Source organism: Populus alba, chromosome 9 (assembly GCF_005239225.2).
Source record: "Populus alba chromosome 9, ASM523922v2, whole genome shotgun sequence".
In the NCBI taxonomy this organism is placed as follows: Eukaryota; Viridiplantae; Streptophyta; class Magnoliopsida; order Malpighiales; family Salicaceae; genus Populus; species Populus alba.
This window is the reverse complement of record NC_133292.1, coordinates 6,131,367-6,150,634: the sequence shown is the minus strand read 5'-3', so window position 1 is coordinate 6,150,634 and position 19,268 is coordinate 6,131,367. Positions and strand designations below refer to the sequence as shown.

Genomic DNA, 19,268 nt, shown 5'->3' with positions numbered 1-19,268 from the left:
TACTTAAAGACCTTGACCCAGGGCAAGATTTTAAACTCTTCACAACTTAAGAGAGTATCCAGTGATGTAAATCATGTTTTATTAAAATTTATTTTTCTATTAAAAGTTAAATTTTTATATATTTTAGATATTTTTAATATACTAATTTTAAAAATAATTTAAAAAATATATTTTAATACATTTCAACACAAAAAAACATTTTAAAAAACAACCATACCCATACTCTAAATATACTTAATTAGAAACTGGAATTAGAAATCTCAGCCTTAAACACTAATATTACCAGAGTTATACTTTATTCACATAAATTGAAAAAATAATAATTAACAACTAAATATATAGTGAAAACCAAGAGCCCAAAACCCCATGGCTCACTCTTTTTGACAACCAATTATAGCGAGAGAATCTGCTAGTTTCATCTGGAAGCTTGTAGAAACTACTATACCATAAAACATAGACAGTCAAGTAAAAGAATTAGAAACTCGTTTCAGCTTGTAGAAACTTCAATATTGATTTTGCAAGCAACACAAGATCTGCAAAAAGCGATGAGACCCACAGCTCACTCAGTGCTGCTAGTGGGATAGTTACTCTTCAGCTAAAAACTTGTATACATCAAATGGTTGTTAAGAACTAAACTTAGTAGTCAAGCATTTCTAAAAGGTAAAGGAAACTCCACAACTCCTGGAAGAAAACGCTATCATAATGTTCCTCACCTGTGGGACAACTTGGTCCTGCTGTGCTACTAACTACTAAACTTGGACATAAAACTGCCTGTACTTGTTTTCTTTTTGTTTATTTTTCACTTATATTGAACATAAAATAAAAAACTACACGTTCTTTCACATGCCTGTTGCGCTGTCTGTTTTTTTTTTGGGGGATTCGATAAATTATGCCTGGTCTGGTCTGGTACTTGGGTTAGATTTCAGTTACTGTACCTCTTTTCCTCCGAGGTCAAAGGAAATGAAGTGGTGTGCTTTCAGATTTTAGGTACTCTTTTTGGAAACATTATCTAGCTACTTGGCATCCATTTTTACCTTAGAAGCTTCCATTTCAGGGGTTCTCTATGCATCATTAGGAAATTCTAATGATTCTTTTTAATATCCATGCAGCAGTTCCATGATATTTTTCTCAAGATAAATTAAATTTCCAAGACAATCCATTTTAGACTGACCATTTGGGAATCAAAAGCAATTATTGCACATCCACTCCACTATTGTTAAAAGAAGGTACAAACTCCGCAATGAATTCAGTGGTGTTTATCTTTGTAGCACAGTTGTATTTTTTATTTTTTTTAAATTAATTTTTTAATATTTTTAATGTGTTCATATCATAAATGAATTTTAAATAATAATAATAAAAATATTATTTTGATATATTTTTAAATAAAAAATATTTTTTACCACACTTTCAACCAATTAAAAAAACATAAAAAATGAAATTTTAGGATTTTGTTTTTATATAAAGAATGATAATACTAATAAATATGATTATATCAACAGTATTATAGAGCCTTGCTATCATAGCTTAAGAAAAATAATTGAACAAGTATAAATTATTATGTAATTTTTTTATTTTGTATAATATGATTATCTGTCTCTGAGTAAAACATATTTTTCTCTAATTTTTCAATCAGACGCAAAGAACAAAAGAAAAGGAAATAAACAAAGGGGATAGCTTTGAGGTGACCCAAGGGTGATTTTGTCATACCAAAAAGTCGAGATACCTTGTGTTCTTAAATTTATAATTTTCTTCCGAAGAACAGACAAAGAAAACGACCTTTGCGTGAGCTGTAAAAATAAAAAATAAAAAAATGAATTTTTATTATTCCTGAAATATCCAAAACACTATTTTTTATTTTATATACATCTTTCTTCATCACAATGCCACTCTCTCTCTGTTGAGGTTTCCCTTGCACTCAGAAAATTAAATAAAGATGGACCGAAATCAATGACTTTCCTATAGATTCTCCAAAAATTCAAGCTCTTTTAGGGTTTCCCAATTTCACAGTAAGCAATTCTCCCAACTCCTCCTCCATCCTTCCTCTCTCTCTGCTTGCATCTTCAATTTGTGTTTTTGATGATAAAGTTTTGTTCTTTGGGGAATTTCTGTATCTGGCTTGCTAGAAAAATTGTGGGAAAGAAGAAAAAATTGGAAATTTTTTAGCTCTGTTCTTCAAGTAGAAGGGGGATTTAGAACTAGACTTTTGCTTGGTTTGATTACTTTGTGCTGTGAAATTTAAAAGGTTGGAGTGGATTTAGGATATCCTGATGAAAATCATAGCTGAATTGAGCTAAAATTTGGCGTCCTTTCCCCTGTTTAAGCCTAGTTTTGTTTTAAAGCTGTTGAAGTTTGAATAAACTTTGTTCTTTGCTAAAAAGCTTGAAATGAAGTCTTCTGTAAATCTCTCTGTCTGTCTGTCTGTCTCTCTCTCTCTCTCTTCTTTTGGCGATGTGTGGTGATGAGTAATTCAATGGAGATTGAATTTTGCATATATTTTGCAGCGTGTCATATGTCGTATTTTATTTTTATTAAATTATTGAAAATTTAGGATTTTTTGAAATTTTTATGTTCTAGGAGGACGTTGTGAATGATGCCGGCAAAATCTGAAAAAGAAGATCGACGTTTAGACCACAGTGGACCGAGCCCGTTCCAAACAAACATTTACTCGCAACCTTGGTGGCGTGATGTGGGGAACAGTCCCTCTTTAGGTGACACTGCATCAAAATTGTCTTCAGTAGAGAACCTAAATGGTTCTCTTGCGAATGCAGCAATACAATCACAAGTTAATACTGGCTTACAGAAAGGAGCTATGGTGAACAAAGACATGCAGACCGATGTAACATCGCAATCTGGTAGTAATCCTTGAACCCATCTCTTTGTTTTGCAAGTATGTTTGCACGAAGCCATTATTATTACCTTAACAGTCAACATAAGATAACTGTTTGAAAAGAGTGTCGCTAGGGCATTCCAATTGTGCTTTTCTCTCAATGTGAGTGATCAATAGAATGTTCCCCCGTCTTTAACATGGTCCATTGAATTTAAACCAAGCATTCCATGTTTTTATGGTTTGCATCACAAACTTGTTCCAGTATGCATATTTTGCTTACTCTTCACATTTTTTACATGAAAGGTTTATTCTAGAAATTAGAGAAATCAGCTTGAAAGAACAAGATTCTATCTTGTACAAGAGGAAAAGAAAGAAAAGGATTGGTGATTTTCCATTGTGGATAAAGTTTATCGACATTGCTAGGATACTGCCTCTTTTACTTCACCCTGGGTATCATATTCATTTACTTTGGTGATATGGATGCTGGGCACTCGAAAATGATAGAGAGCTCCTGAGAATAATCAAACTCAAAACTTGTAATTTTCACTTACAATTGAAATAAATGCATGTGTTATGGGTTTATTTGTACTTTGATAGAAAATTGTTCGTGAATGCTTACTTTGTTGATTACTGGTGCCTTGATTACTTCTAATCTTCAACAGAATGAAATGTATATGGCATGTTTGCCCCTTGTTTCTTAGAAATTCAGATGTACCCTTTTCTTTTAGACATATGATATTGTTGCAAGGGTCACATTTTGTCAGGTGAGAACACCACTCATGGCATGGCTAAAGTTTCTTTTCTTGTCCAGATGAAAGTAATGGACAAGAACACCATCTCAAACACATTCCATCACCAACAACTGTTACCATGGGCGGACACCTTGAACCAAATTCCCAGATGGAACTTGTTGGCCACTCAATTGTAAGATCCCCCCCCCCCTGTTTGTTTCCCTTGTGTGCACAAATGCACTTGTTTTTCCAGTGCATGCTCAATGTGCACATTTGTGAGCACTCACAGTTGTCTTCCATTAACAGCTGAATGTCTCTTGGACTTTGCCTCACCTGGTTCCAACTTCTGTTTACTCAGAATTCGAGTTCTGTTACTTTTTCAGGTTTTGACATCACATCCATATACAGATCCACAGTATGGCGGGATGTTTGCTTCTTATGGAGCACAAGCTATGGTATGAACTTCATGGTCCTCTATCTATGCTATAAATATAAGAACAGAAAGACAGTAAACCACATTTGGCATGCTTCACGTTTGAATCTTATTTTAGATGCTATGTTTGCTTCTGAATTACATTTGGCATACTTCATGGTCCCTTCTCTATGTTTGCTTCTCATTTTAGATACTCTCCCAGTACTGAATTTATATTTGTGCCTCCTTGTTCACAATTGGTGATCTGGCATTATGAGCTGAAGCCAATAGAGGAATGATACAACCAAGGCCAACAGATTTCTAGTATTCTCTGTTGTTCATGATTACTAAATAATTGCAAACATTTACCCATCAATGATCAAGTCATCGGCTCTCTAATGCAACTGTGGAGCTTATGGTTCTTGGTTGAACCACCACTTATGCATTCAGTTTATTTCTTGTAGACTAATTGAAAGTATATTACAAAAAAAAAAAAAAAAAAACAGAAAACTTTATACATGGATCATCCTCATCTTCAGAAGAAAACCAGATGATCTCTTAAGGTAGATTGACACATATATATATATGTGGGTGTGGGTGTGGGTGTTGGCTTATTTGTTTTTATTATTTGATTGTTAAAGGTGGATAAAATTTGAGATATAAAACTAACACGGGCCAATCAAAACTTCATAGCTGTCAGTTGGGATTCATTATGATAAAATCCATCTTAAACAAGTTCACCTTTTGATCTTATACTGGTTTCTTCTCAATGCTGTTGGTTCAACCATCTTTCAATGGGTTTTGATGGGTATCCCATTGCATGTCTGGTCTGAGAGCCAGCTTGAGTGCAGTCTTATATATTCTTGATAATGATAAGTGAAATGATTAAATTAATGTTCTTCTACCTAATTATTGTTTTCAGACATTTATAGTTAACAAATTTCTTGCTTTTTTACTAGGTACCTCAATTATATGGAATGCCACACGCCAGAATGCCCTTGCCCCTTGAAATGGAAGAGGAGCCTGTTTATGTAAATGCAAAACAGTTTCATGGCATTATGAGGCGAAGACAGGCGCGTGCTAAGGCAGAGCTTGAAAAAAAGGCAGTAAAAGTTAGAAAGGTAGAATCAGTGTTTCAATTTTTTCATCTGCTGAGATTATTTAGTATTTTCAGTGGTAAAATTTATGTCTAGATGCATAGATACGTCCTTAAATTGTTAATCTAAATCCTGACATGGTTTGTTTCATCTGTTTGTGCAAATTAATAGTTAAAACATGCATTCTCTTTTAAAATTAGTTGATTTTCTGTGTCACATTCCTTTTGGCTATGTTACCTGAATGCAAGTTTCTTTCTGCTAGGTTACAAGCTTTGTGTGGTTCTGTCATTCAAATGGAATCAATAGAAGTTCAATTTCTTTATCCTTTTCACGGGCTCAAATTCTCTCAGTTATGGGCTAGATTACTTGATGATGATTTTAAAGAAGTTCCTAGGATTAGACATCCTTGGATGTGTTTGATATCTGAATTCTTTCTCAGGATATTTGTACTTCCTTTTGAAAGAAGATAATAGACATTATAAAGAACTTCCCAGGAGTAACCCATAGTCGACCACGTGTGTGTTAATGAAGTAGACAAATTCATATTCATAGAAAGTGGGATGAAACTGTATCGGGTGTTGGGGATATGAATGGGGATTTTAAGTACTTGCAAATGTCACTGATTCTTCAGTCTATTGTTCTGGTCTGAAATCTCGTTCTGATTTATTTACCCTATTCACGGTTGAGTTCATGCATTCTAAATTTATAAATTGTCTGTTAAATGATCTGTGTCTCTTGTTGTTTGGTAAAGCCATATCTACATGAGTCTCGACACCAACATGCTATGAGAAGGGCAAGAGGTTGTGGTGGCCGTTTTCTCAATACAAAGAAGCTTGATAATAACGCTACCAATCCCACATCAGAAAAGGGTATTAATTCTGTTGCTAATATCTCAAAACAATCTTACAGCTTTTCAGTTTCTGAATTTTTTCCCACTGAAGGTAGTGGAGATTTGAATTCCTCTGGCGATCTGGAAGGAGGAAAAGGGTCACAGGCTTCCTCCAATGGTCATGGTAATGGCATGCACTCTCATCAAGATATCATTCATCATCACATGATGGCAGCTTCTTGGGTCAGCAAAAGGAAACCACACACGGGAATAGGGTGTCTAATGGAGCTGTCTCCATTCATTAAACTTCCACCTCGAGTTGTACGGGGCCCTTCAGCATTGCTACATTGGTTTGATTATTAACTCCGATATAGACATCGTTTAATTTCCTTTTTCTCCTGGCTAGTCTCTGTATCTTATGGAAGGTTTGCCTTGTGCAGGAAAAGCTGGAGGCATTAGCCATGTTCAACTTGGGAGGAAACTTTTCCTGTGCTGTGTTTCTCAGGCAATTCATTCTTGGCTTTCGGTCTTCGGTTACTTGGTGCATTCATGGTGGTGAGAGTGTAGCATATGTGATGGACTTCATGCTGTCTTCAGACTTGAACTAATTTCATCTCTCTTCTTTTAGTCGCTTCTGTAAAAATGGCAAAAAGTTGTGCATCTACCTGGTAGAAATTACTCTTGAATGTAGTAATTCCAAATGGTCTGCATTTGAACTTTCAAGTGACCTCTTCTTTATGTGTGAGCAAAGGGTTCTTCTACCCTAACATCTCAATGACGCTAAGAGTTGGCTGTTGTTCTTTCCGTTCTGAATTCTGATTGTTCTTAGGATTCACCTCATCTTCATTCTCTCATCTTCATCCTAATGATTGTTTGGAAACTATTTCGCTTATTCATCTTTGGGTCAAATTCATCTCCATTCTGCCAACTGTTCGTGTGTAGGACGCGCGCGCTTCATTGTTGTACAAGAACAAAGGCTAAAGCTGCGTGTGTTGCCAGCATGTACCACGTTAAAGTGGCATGCTCGATTGTTATCCAAACACAGTCCCTCTGGAGAAATTTGGAGACAGTTCTGTTTTCCAACATGTTCTATTTTGCAGGAAGTGATGTTTGGATTATTGTTGTGCTATAAAAAGAGACCACCGGGACGGAATCCTGGGGGTGTTGAATAGCATTTTCCGTGCGTGAGTGTTTGCTTATAAACACGTGCCTTTGAAATTGGGAGACAAGTCATCCCATAAATTTTAATTCTATAGAAGCTAAAATAAAATTTTGTTTAGAGACATGTTATTTATTTATTTATATATGAAAAATTATATCACAATAATTTTAAATAATTATATACTTTTAAAATCACTATTTTTTTTTAAATTATTTTTTTAATCCATAACCATAAAAAAATTAAATTATTAAAATGTTATATCTAAAGTTTGTTTGGTATTGTTGTAGTTTTATTTTTTAAAGTGTTTATTTTTAAAAAATATATAATTTTTTTTTTTATTTTTTAAATTTATTTATAATATGAGCTTATCAAAATATTCTGAAAAAATAATTTAAAATAAAAATTAAAATAATTTTTTTGCAAAAAAAAGTTTTTAAAACACAGTAAAACATTGCTCAAAAGGACGGGTTTTAAAAGAAAAGGCTTCTGTACACGTGGCTAACCATGATTGGTTATATGATACAAGCGGTGTTGCCTTGGATAAAAGAATTGTTTTGGATTGTAAAACACCGTAGTTTTGGGCGATCCTTTTAAAAACAACAATCCCCTTCCCTACGCGACGCTGCGGCGCTCTCATCTCTCTCTTCTTGTCCCGCCGTATCAAGTCGACTCCCTCTCTTTTTCTTGATTATTATGCTGTGTGTAAGCATTTATTTATGAAAATATAGATATAAATATCCCAATGAAGAAACATTTAGTAATCTGAAGTGTGCTTGAAACAATTTATGAGGGAAAGATGGATGGATGGGTGCTCCTTTATTCTTCTTTTTTAGCAGAAGAAAAGGTTTGAGGAACCAACCAACCATCCCTTTCATAGGTTTCATGCACCTGCAGGTGGATGCTTGGCTTTTTTGCTGAGGGATCAATTTTTTTTTCTTTTTTTCATTTTTGTGATAGAACAAGATTTCACTGTTCTCATTTTTTAGAATTACTTGCAAATAAATCCAAATGCCTTCTTCCCTTTTTTGAAATTTAGATTTCAAAATCGGTTTGGGAACTACTCTAATGTATGGGACTACTATAAATCTATAGAAGCTTATTTGATAAAGCTTTGGTATGAAGATTTAAAGATTTACTGGCATCGTTTTTTATTTTTTATTTAAAAAGAAAGAAATCGCTGCCAGGCCAGTGGATTTCAAAATCAACTGTAAGAAAATGTCAATTTTTATGGTGCCATGCTAATTGATGACAGCTCATTGGCCTGTCTGTTGAGTCGAGATGTGAATCAAGAATCATTCCGCTGGTTCTGTGCTAGCCTGCTAGGTTCTCAACGAAGAGAAAGAAACCATAGTTTTTCTTTTGTTTTAGCGGATGTTTGCAAGGAATTTTATTCATAGTGTTGTGTTTGTGATAGGCTTTGCAGCTGCTCCCTCTACGTGGAGAATCAGGACTCCAATTTTAATCAATTTACAGGTTGTTCGGAAGTTCAATTTGAATCAAATTAACAGATAAATTGAATTTATATATTTTAAAAAATAAAATTTAATTCATTTTATTTTTAGAGAATACAATCACCTTTATCTTATCCTCTCATTATCTCAATTTTAATTAGAATTTAATTTTTAATACTTAAAATAATTTCAAATATGTTCACAATGCTACATATGTTCGATTTTATTTCAAATAGAAAATTTAATTTTATTTCACAATGCTGCTTTCTATTGGCAAATATGTTGGATTATGAATGGACCTCTTTCTTTCACGCTACATAAGGATTTTTGCAAAGCAGTGGGCAAATCCAGAAAATGTCTATATCCAGCTTCTTGGTTATTGCCAATTTGCCTTGAAAGATTTTCTCTGTTTTTCATCCGTTGGGCTGTCCTTTTGGGAACTATTGCTGTGCAGGTTGACATTTACTTGCCTAAATTGAAAGGGGTATGCAACGAAATCGTTGTTGCCTAATTAATGAATAAATCGAGATCTTTCTCTAATCAGGTGATTATAAACCATTGGAATGCTCGAGAAAAAGCTTGTTTTCTCGAGTTCTCTCCAATCGCCGATGACCATGGGACCTGCGAAACTGCAATGGATGACAATTAACATTGACAGAGAACATTATCTGTGAATGAGCTGAACATGTAGAGATAAACCATCACATTACTACTAGTGCTGCTGAGGTTTTATAGTTTACAGGTTCTCTGTTAATACAGAATTAATGGCAGCATAACAGGCAACAACTACACGCTTGTGGAAATTACTCTGCTTCCCGTTCTCCTCCGTGTGTTCTATTACCAAATCCCATCCCCAAATGATTGTTTGTTCTTTCTGTGGAGCAATTACAGTTTTGCCTGTTCTTGAAGTTGTTCCTGTTCAGCATTTGATGAAGTTTGGTTAGAAGCACAGCTCGGAAAATAGAGGTAGCTGTGGCAGCACACAATAAACTTAATAACTTGCATCTGTACAGATATGAATTATAATGGATGAACCCAGAGAAGTTGCAGGAAATAATCAAACGGGTAATCTCCGGCAAACATCGGGGATGAAAAGAAATAAAGGCTATGCGATATTCACTCTGAAAACAAAACACATTCCTTCTGGCTGGACGACCGTAGAATTTCACACTGAAATTTTGTTTGTAAAGAATAGCTGGATCATCATACTACTGTTACTCATCAGCTAGAATTCAGGGAGGTAGAAGGTGTTATTCCGAGTAACAGGTGACTACAACTCTAACCCTTTATGCACAACTCCAAGTAGGGGTAAGGGCTGCATTCTCTAGGAACACAATATCGCAGCTATTCTTTGCGGCATAAGCAACGAACTTGTTACTCAATGGTACTCTCGCATAAGCATGAGAGGTTAGGTCTCAAGTTTGAGTTTTGACAATTCAACCCTAATAAATTGGATCACATTCATAAAAAAGAAAAAGAAAAAGAAAAGCCAGTCTTCATTGCAGATGTCACATCAGCTGAGATAGCTTTCTTGTATCCTGTCATCATCAAATGGCACTGCCTTGAACTTCTTGCTATCATTTGATCCATTTATGTACAATTATTCATTTCAAAGAATACCCAAATACTTAATCCGTTTCCAATATGTTCAACTCCATCTCCTCATCTTAAGAATCAGATCAGTACCCGTTATTGTTAGCTAATATTTGGTCATCAATTTTTTGGTGCTCTGAACTTCACTTGATTGATTCTCAATGGCATTTATTGAGAGGAAAAAAAAAAAAAAAACTTAAATGGCATCGCCAAACAACTCTCTAAAAACTCCTCCTAACTCATAAAAATTAACTTCTAGTATAAGTCAGTCCAAAAATGAATTTGAGTATGAAAGATTAAAATCGAACTAAATCCAGAAGTAACTAATATTACACTCACCTCTGACACAAAGAAGGCATGGAACCCATATGGAACTCTGTGTGGTAACTCAACAACTGCAACAGGATCAGCTGACATGGTCTTTGCATCAATCACATTCACTGATGATTTTCTGCATGTTAAAGATAAGAAGTTAATTTTTTTAAAAATACCATGAGCCTATAAACCATCCCATCCTCAATGCCCCTCGGAAAGAATAAGAGAAAAAGAAAACCGAAAGAGAAAGCCTGGTGTTCCTTGACGGGGCATATAGCCAAATTTTTGGAATATTAGAGCAGTCAAAGTTCACTTATCAAATTGGATGCTTGGATGGGGAAAAAAATGAAAAAAAAAGATGGGCCAAAATTATTGACAGGTTTACAAATTGAGGTAAAGGAAGTTTTAATTAAAAAGGGGAGCGATTACCCGGTACTTTCATCATGTGCGAAGAATATCAGGTAGCCATCATCTTCCTCAGAAGTGGTGCCTGGCTTACTAGGGACAAATACAGCCTCTGAACCAAATCTACCAGGACCAAGGTCAAAGATGCCTTTGACATTTCCTCCAACTTCAATCTTTCCTTTTCCTGGTTCAGGCTCTGCATGTAGATCAAATTTAACAACCCCTGTGACCTTTGCAATGCTGTCCAGAATTGTCCCGTACACATATCTTTGTTTCCTGAATTCACACAAGACAATCATCAGGCAAAAATAACCAGCAAAGGACACAAGTCAATCAACAGCACAAGTAAAAAATGAAACAGCAAAATGAACTCAAGCCAAAGAACAACAACATTAGTGACACAACTGCAGCTCAGGGTAGATGTACACCTCCCAGTGTAACTCTCATTCACCCTGGGAAAATCAACTGCAGATTCTGATAGTTTCTTTTGTGAAGCTACACCACTTTTCATATTGAATCTCATCTCATACCTGCTCAAAAAGAAAAAAAGGCCATCAGAAAGGCATAAAGATAAACTACTATAAGATTCACAGGAATGTGTCATGTTTCTCCTACAGCTCATTTGTAAAATTCTCAAGCTTTTCTTTGACATCCCCACTGACCATGTCCAAATCTGGATTTTGAACGCGGCAAGTGATTAAAACAATTTCATCCTCCTCCTCCCAGGCATTGGCTAGTAAAAGCAAGCAAATAAAGTTAGAATGGACTCATGAAGACAGGATAAAATCTAGTATCTTGTTCATAAGCCAATAGAACCCTTCGTATATTTGAAGTTCCACTAAAATATATCTGTGAAATATGACAAAACAGATTATTTCATCCAAAAATAAAGTCAACTTTGTTCGCCGTGCGCATCTCTGAAGAGAAGCCAGACTATCAGTTTAAGAACAGGAATCTGCCATGACAAAGACTTTTCAAGGCTAAAGAGGAACCTGAAAGACAGTCTACTGCAGTTTTTATATACTTGTTCACATCACTTTGATTTATTGATTTATGTCTTCTAGATTTAAGCATGTTAAGCCGAAAGATAACAAATATCAAAAACCATGCATAGAAAAACTGACCACAGATTTTGTACAAGGGTGCCTCTATGTTGATTGAAATTACTAGGCATGCAGATTTGGCTAGGCAGTCCCAGCAAATTGGAATATGAAGCTTGATGTAAGCTACGACACAAAAGATCAACTTCCTAGCCAATACCAGAAACTAGGATAAAGCATAATAACCTAAAGATATGCTGGGAAAGTGTGTTCATATTACAGATTTATCAACTCAGAGAATAATGTTTTTGGCATTTAAATAGACATGGAAAGGTTACAATACTATTAACTCAGAGGATGATGTTTTTGGAATTTAAATATACATGGGAAAGAAAGTAGCGCACCATTGTGGAATATGAAGCAATTAGGAAGCTCAAACCATTTGATTAGGAGGTCATCCTTTGCATATCGTGGAAGGACACCAAAACGAGCTTTTTTTGTTGCATCAAATGTGAATATGAGCTTCTTTTCTTTCACCATTTCCTGAAGAGTTGTCTCAAGGAAAATATTTAAGGTTGACTGTTTCCATCACATTCCATACCATGAATGAAATCTAGAGCATGCATTCAAGTACTACTGTGAATTTTCATGCAAGTTACATGAGGCTGCTTTTGGCTGTCAAGAAAGTTTGTTAGAATCAATCTGGAAGTGAAGAAAGCAAAGCAAAAGTAAAGGAAACTGATCTTAAGGCATATTTTGCCTAGAATTTGGAAGGAAGGTTTGAAGGAAAACAACCATAACTTTCTTATACTGCATTTCCACAAGCAAAGGTTGGACAAGATCCGAGAAGCATTTTCTAGCTAGAATTACCTAGTTGTTGGTTGCTCTTATTTTTGTTAGAAACAGATCAACAGAAATGAGGGACCAGCTTACATGCCTTCTCCTTAAAATAAAAATGCTGGAGATTAAAATCAAAATAGTATAATTAACCCATGGATAGCATTGAACTTGACTGTTGCTTGGATTAGGTTACAATTAACAGAAACTCTACTTGTTAAGTGTTTGTTGAAATTACTGGTCCGATATGCTCTCTATTTGGAGTCATTTATTTTTAATAGAAGATTATTCATGATGATCCGACAGTTAACTGGTTTAATCACATAAACTTGTGAAATCTTTTACACCTAAAAAATCTCAACCAAAAAAAGGACAGCAAAAGGAACAGCTACTCTAAAACATGCAATATTAGTAAGACCTGTATGAATATGCAGTGCAAATTATTCACCCTCAAAATCAATGATTCGTGTTTTCCAGAGTCTAACCAAGAATCTAGTTATATTTTATGAGTTGACATCCCTCCTCCCCTCTCTCACAATACTCTCTCTATGCAAAATACTCTCTCTAGTTATATTTCCATGCACTTTTAAATCTCAAGTTTATAATTGCCTTTCACTTACATAGATATTCATGAAAGACACTCATATGCATGCATGACGTATCATGCTGAACCTTGTGAACAGTTCATTCATTTGTTTTATAAGCACTGTGAATCGTGTCCATAAACTGCAATAACTGAGAAATTAATGTACCTTCGGTCGGAAGTACAAAGGAAGATCCATAAAAATTGCATAGTTCTCTGTAATTGCAAAGTCATGCATCATTATGGGTTCTGATATTGTTATTGGTACAGGGTCATGCATGACACCATCCTTTGAAATGACTCTGTATGTCACATATGGTGGTTCATGTGAATAGCCAAAGGTAAACATCTCTCCTGCATTAAGGGATTTTGAATGTCAAAAATGTTTCACTTCAGTAAAACTTGTTGCCGAGGTACCTTTTCATGCAGGACATTACCAGTGAATGGATCCACCTTTGGATGAGCAGTGAAAGAATGTTTGAGTCTTTTTTCATAATCCAACAGGCCAATAGTTTGCAGATCTCCATCTTCCATAACTTTAACCACATCTGCAAGATTCAAAGGACATCATTCCAGTTCTCCACAAAAGGACCGCAAAAGAGCAACAAACTACTCACCCACTCAAAAAATTCTCTGATCTTCTCAAAAGTATGATAAAGAGAAAAGATGAGCTTACAGGGTTTATCAGCCTCTTGAAGTGCCAAAAGTTTTCCATGGTGATAAATGAGATTTGTATTACCTGAAAGAGCGTTGCAGACAATTATTATCTTTTAACACTTTTATGAGGATGCTTAATAATGTGAGCGGCAACTAATAAATATAGATGTGGATATCATCTCCAGATCAAACTTTAAAGCCAACCAAAAGAAACCCCACTTACCAGTCCCATTTCCATATGACATGTCCAATACTTTTGTTTTTGCTCGAAGCATTTGCATGTTAACCATAAGTAATCCGAAAAGCCCTTTGAGGTCTCCAACCTGCAAATGACAGGTCAAAAAACAAAAGATAATTATTCAAGAGAAAACATGTAGAACAAGGTTCAAAAACTCTTGATTGGCGAGCAAAACTACAAGAGGTGTGGCAGTACTGAGACCTCAGAGCATCAAGAAATCTTAGATTCAAAATTCACCCAAGGCTCCTAACTTTGGAGTGAGATACGTACCATATAAAATTCTAATCTGCACTTTCTCAGGAATCTTTCATAAATGATTATTGTCATATTACTATATGTAGTATAAAGACAAGACAAAGGAAAATATCTATATAATAAAATGTACAGGTCGCACTCCATGGTGAGTGTTCCAACCAGCCATATAGCTTTCTTTTGAGTAAATGTATCAAATAAAGAATCAACCCCTTTAATTGAAAATCCTTCCAAGTTGAAGTTTTAACTGGCAGAATGAGACTGAAATTGTGATTGAAAGAAAACATGAGAGCATAATCATAATTAAAGATGAGTTATTAAAGTCTCTTTCAGACTGGTCAAAGAAACATAATCTTGACTATTTCTTATACTTGAAGCATACAGAGAAAAATTTTAGAAATGAATACTGTTAGGGACTCCAATTGCGGTAAATGGAGTCCCTAGCAGTAGCAATATTTATGTGAAGAATAACTTGTTATCTAACTCAGAAAAGAGGCAGGCATTGTATAATTTCCACATCCTTCGTGCTATACAGTTGAAATCATCATTCTCTTAATATCACAATTATTTGAATCTTAAGAGTTGGATAACAGAATTGTCATAGCTTTGTACATAAACTTAAAATGATCCCCATAAATGTCACAAAATAATTCCATTTTAAATGAAAAATATTCCTATTCAGTTGGTTCGGGACTGTACCTTCATAAATTTGGAACCTCCAAAAAACTCTTCTTGTTTAAGTCTTGATGTCCTCACAAAACGACGGACATATGCTGCTTTTCCATCTTTAATGCGCATACCATGAATCATTCTGCAAATACATTTGACAAAATATACTTAAAGTCATGATTGACTTGGTAAGTGAATAAATATAATCCAGATTAATTGGAAGCCACATATAACCCTTGGAATCTAAACAATTATGAAGGAAGAAAAGGTGCCTAAAAGAAAATGGAAATAACCACCTATGTATCATGTACATGAAAACAGATTATCATGAATGGTTATGTCTGCACATAGGCATTCCAATAGTCTGATCACAAATTCACACACAACAGATCTACAACAACCATCTTCTAATAATTCTTATTGTATAAGCTGATGTCCATGACAGGAACAACAATCAGGCTCTGTGAAGAGTTCTTGAATAAAAAAACCATTCTTTTCTTTCTTGTATGTGCATCAGAAGAAGCAAAATGTATTTGCGAACCATTATGGATGAAACAAACTCTCTACTTTGTTCTCAATTGCAAAGTACTGCCAACGTTACTTGCCTATGGAGACTCGAGTAATTTATTTCTAAGGTTGTGCAGAATTTTAATTCAATACCATCATGATGCTTACGTTTGACTACACTCAATATCCATTTTAGGTATTCTTGCCACCAGATCGAGTTTGCATAACTCATGTATCTGTTAAACAAACATCAAGGAAGGAATGATGAAGACAAAAGCATAAAATGCTCACTTTCGGTAAGTGACTTCATTAAAACTTGACATTCTATAAACAATGACTGAGAAATTCAGTGTAGAATGTCAAGGCACCCATAAAATCCACATATGTATTAGTGCTCCAATTGAAACCATTTGAAGTAAAACTAGGTGAGCAGCATTGACAAGCCTAGGCAGAGAAGAAAAGGTAAAGAGGAAAACACCAGGCACTAAATTACATTCCACTGCCACCATAAATTCAGTGTTTAAAAAATATATATATGGAATAGACATGCATTTGATTGGTTGTGCTTGATAGTATGAAGTGAATTTGGCCACAGAACATAAGATGTTAGGCCAACAAAAACCATCACATTGTAGAAACTGGGATATATATTTGCAGAGACAACAAATGGAACAAACAAAATCTGCAATGTATTAGCGCAACATACCCATCTCCATCAAACCTGCGCAACCATCAAAAACAGAAATTAGCACGAACATTCAACTGACCAATCACTCTATTTTCATTTACAATGACAGAAACATTTTCAAGATGTTGACACAGATAAAGAGAGCATACCAATGGTATCCAGCCACTGGTACATGCTTCGGGTTTGGACCCACCCTCACAAATTCCCCATTCAGGCAATCCTAAAATTAAAAATAAAAACAAGCATCTTAGCTTAATATAAGCATCACATGCAACACAGATTGCCTGAGAAAATTAATATACATAATTAAACTATACAAATATTGCCTATTTTTCTGCAATTGATTTAGAGTTAACTGATATATAAAAAAACAAATTAATACTATTAAAAATTCTGTTAAACTAAACATTTTCATGAGTGAGAGGAGGCGCGTGGCCTTGTCCACAGGAAAAATCGTGTTCTGCTTTGACTACTCGTCGCAATCTAGTTTTCTATTATAATTTAGAAATCAACAACTCTCAGAGGACTCAATACTTAATTAAATGAGTAAAAAAATTCTCACAATTTCAAAATTCAAACACACGACAGCACATGATCAATCATTTATAAACAAATCCAAACTTTACATGAGACAAATCGTTGACGAGGGAATATTATCAATAGAAATCATTTTATCGTTACTCTTAGAAAATTAATTCATTTTATCAAATAAATAAAGCAGTACTTACAGGTAGGTAGCCTTTAACGGGAAGGTCTTTAACAGGAGGAGTTTCATCAGGAACCGGAGCGAAGTTGCCGGAGAGGTAATGGTGAGATTGAGAGGTATCATAGATTAATTTAACAATCAGCTTTTCCAAGTAGTCAATAAGTTTTGAAGTAAGTCCTTTTTGTGGCTTTGGATTCACTTCCACTACCGTGCTTCCTGCTCCGACGCCGATCTCTTGCTTTTTCTCAACTTGTGATTTCTCCGCCATTTTGCTTTCTCCAGTCTGTAGTCGAGTGAGCACTGAATTGTGATAAAATTGGATGGGAACAAGAGATGGCTTGACTGGTTAAGACATCCCATTGCAGATATTTTTGGGTGTGGCCTTGTATTTTTCCGATAATGGGCGATGGTGCTACAGAGGCCACGTATTTATATATTAGATGTTAACTAGTACAAAAAAAAAAAAGTGCATATATAAGATAAACTATATACTAAAAGAGCTTTTAAATTAACACTAAATTGTATATTTTTTTATGAGCGAGGGATGAATAAAGAGACCGATAACTAGAGTAAAAAAATCTAGTAAAGTAGGTGATGGATTTGAGATTTGTTTGAAAAATTCATTTTGATTGCTTATTTGTTTTAGTTATTAAATAATTTGTCCCTTTAATTTTAGAAAATAACATTTTTATGCTAAATTTTGTTTTTTTTTATTTCTCGGTTCTTTTTTGGTGGGAGAAAAGAGAAGAGCTTATCGAGTTCTAGTAAAATAAAAAAAATAAAAAATAATTTTAGCCATCAAAATAGTCTATTTTTTGTGTCAAATGATTCTATATAATAAAGAAAGTCCGGATTAGTTTTTTTTTTTTTTACCTTAAAGGCGTCTAAAAAATCAAATCCAAGCTTGGGAAAACATTTAGTTTTGAGGTTTGAGATATTTTTTCATGTTTTTTTAGATTATGAATTGGTTTGGCAAAGTTTCAAAAGTGTTTTCTAGGTATTGTGAAGTAAAGAAATGGATTCAAAATGTTTTTTATGTGATAAAAATCATAAACCCTATTTTCCCAACTACTAGTAAATCTAGACAACACGTTGTTTGTTTTTAAAGAAAAAACATTAGAATGGATGAATTAACTTTTTAAAAAAAAAAAACAAAAAGCCCATGTGTGGGCCTTTTCTTGATGGGTTAGGTGCTTGGCCTGACTTACCTAGCCCAATAATGTTTATCCATGTTTTTTTTAAAAAAAAAAAATTTAATTATTTTAATTAATATCTTTTTTAAATGTCTTTTTTCAAATAATTTTATATTTTAATTAATACCTACTCTTTTCTCTTTTATTTGTTTTAAATAGCATTATTTTTTAATAATATTGAATGTGTTTAATTTTTTAAGAGGTTAATGTAATTTATTTGTAATTTGTAATTTTATATATATTAAATTTATTTTTTAAATTTAAGAGTGTTTATTTTTTTATAATATTTTTAATATTTACAACCTTGGATTGTATTTTTTTTCCTTTTATTTTATTCAATAAATTTTATTGGTGTGTCAATTTTTATTACAAATTGATTTTAATAAAAAAAATTTATTAAACACAATTGAATAAATTATTTGTGTTGTGATATTAAATATCTTAATCTATTTTTGTCTTTTAATTTTTGTAGTTTTTTTTACCTACAGTCATTTTTTTTTCTATCAAATTATCCTAACCTTATGACCTATGACGATCAATAAATATACAGTCTAGATATATCTCGAGTCCAAGTTATAAATTTCACGTGTTAACCTATCTTTTTTTAAGGCGATAATTTATTTATTTATTGTTGTTGTTCTTCTTACTTTATTTTTTTTATTGTATTGTCAAATTAATCAAAATTTAACTTGATTATTGAAATTTTTAATTTTTTTGAAAATTAATCATCTCCTAATTTTTTATAGGTTAAAAAAAATTAATTCAGCCTGTGGTATCAGGCGGACCGGCAATCTAGTAGTTATCTAATATTAATATGAAAGTGCATTAATAATAAAAATGACAATTTAAGTAATGTCCCGATGAATGCACTAGTTAAACTGCCTCGTGGGTTGGCTGCCATGATTGTCCGTACGTAAAAAGGGCTTGCTGCTTTTGTTAACCTTCTCGAGAAAAAATTTAAGAGTGTAGGGGTTGATTTTGCATGTCTTGATAAACTTTACAAGTTAAAAGTAAATTGAATAATTAATAAAAATATAATCTAACTCAACAAAAATTTTAAAAAAATATTGACACAG

At 33.9% G+C, this 19,268-nt stretch overlaps 2 protein-coding genes across 3 annotated transcripts; one reads left to right on the top strand and one right to left on the bottom strand.

Moving 5' to 3' along the window:
- Positions 1-1,846: 1,846 nt before the first annotated feature.
- LOC118027701 (nuclear transcription factor Y subunit A-1) lies at positions 1,847-6,709 on the top strand. The gene is made up of 8 exons (XM_035031141.2): positions 1,847-2,006; positions 2,575-2,852; positions 3,639-3,751; positions 3,942-4,013; positions 4,930-5,091; positions 5,819-5,936; positions 6,009-6,217; positions 6,337-6,709. The coding sequence occupies exons 2-8, from the start codon at positions 2,588-2,590 to the stop codon at positions 6,502-6,504; spliced, it is 1,107 nt and encodes a 368-aa protein (XP_034887032.1). The 5' UTR covers positions 1,847-2,006; positions 2,575-2,587; the 3' UTR covers positions 6,505-6,709.
- Positions 6,710-9,197: 2,488 nt separating this feature from the next.
- Positions 9,198-17,400, bottom strand: LOC118027702 (carotenoid 9,10(9',10')-cleavage dioxygenase 1). 2 transcript variants are annotated; one of them, XM_035031143.2, is made up of 14 exons: positions 17,022-17,396; positions 16,443-16,513; positions 16,312-16,326; positions 15,129-15,240; positions 14,163-14,262; positions 13,959-14,021; positions 13,720-13,830; positions 13,452-13,636; positions 12,267-12,405; positions 11,438-11,555; positions 11,251-11,352; positions 10,847-11,098; positions 10,442-10,553; positions 9,198-9,424 (listed from the first exon to the last, which is right to left on the bottom strand). In XM_035031143.2, exons 1-14 carry the CDS (start codon positions 17,265-17,267, stop codon positions 9,395-9,397), a joined length of 1,656 nt encoding a protein of 551 aa, XP_034887034.1. In that variant the 5' UTR covers positions 17,268-17,396; the 3' UTR covers positions 9,198-9,394. The 2 variants fall into 2 exon arrangements, with proteins under 2 accessions (XP_034887034.1, XP_073267478.1); XM_073411377.1 differs by lacking the exons at positions 9,198-9,424; positions 10,442-10,553 and having other exon boundaries at positions 11,214-11,352; positions 17,022-17,400.
- Positions 17,401-19,268: the final 1,868 nt, after the last annotated feature.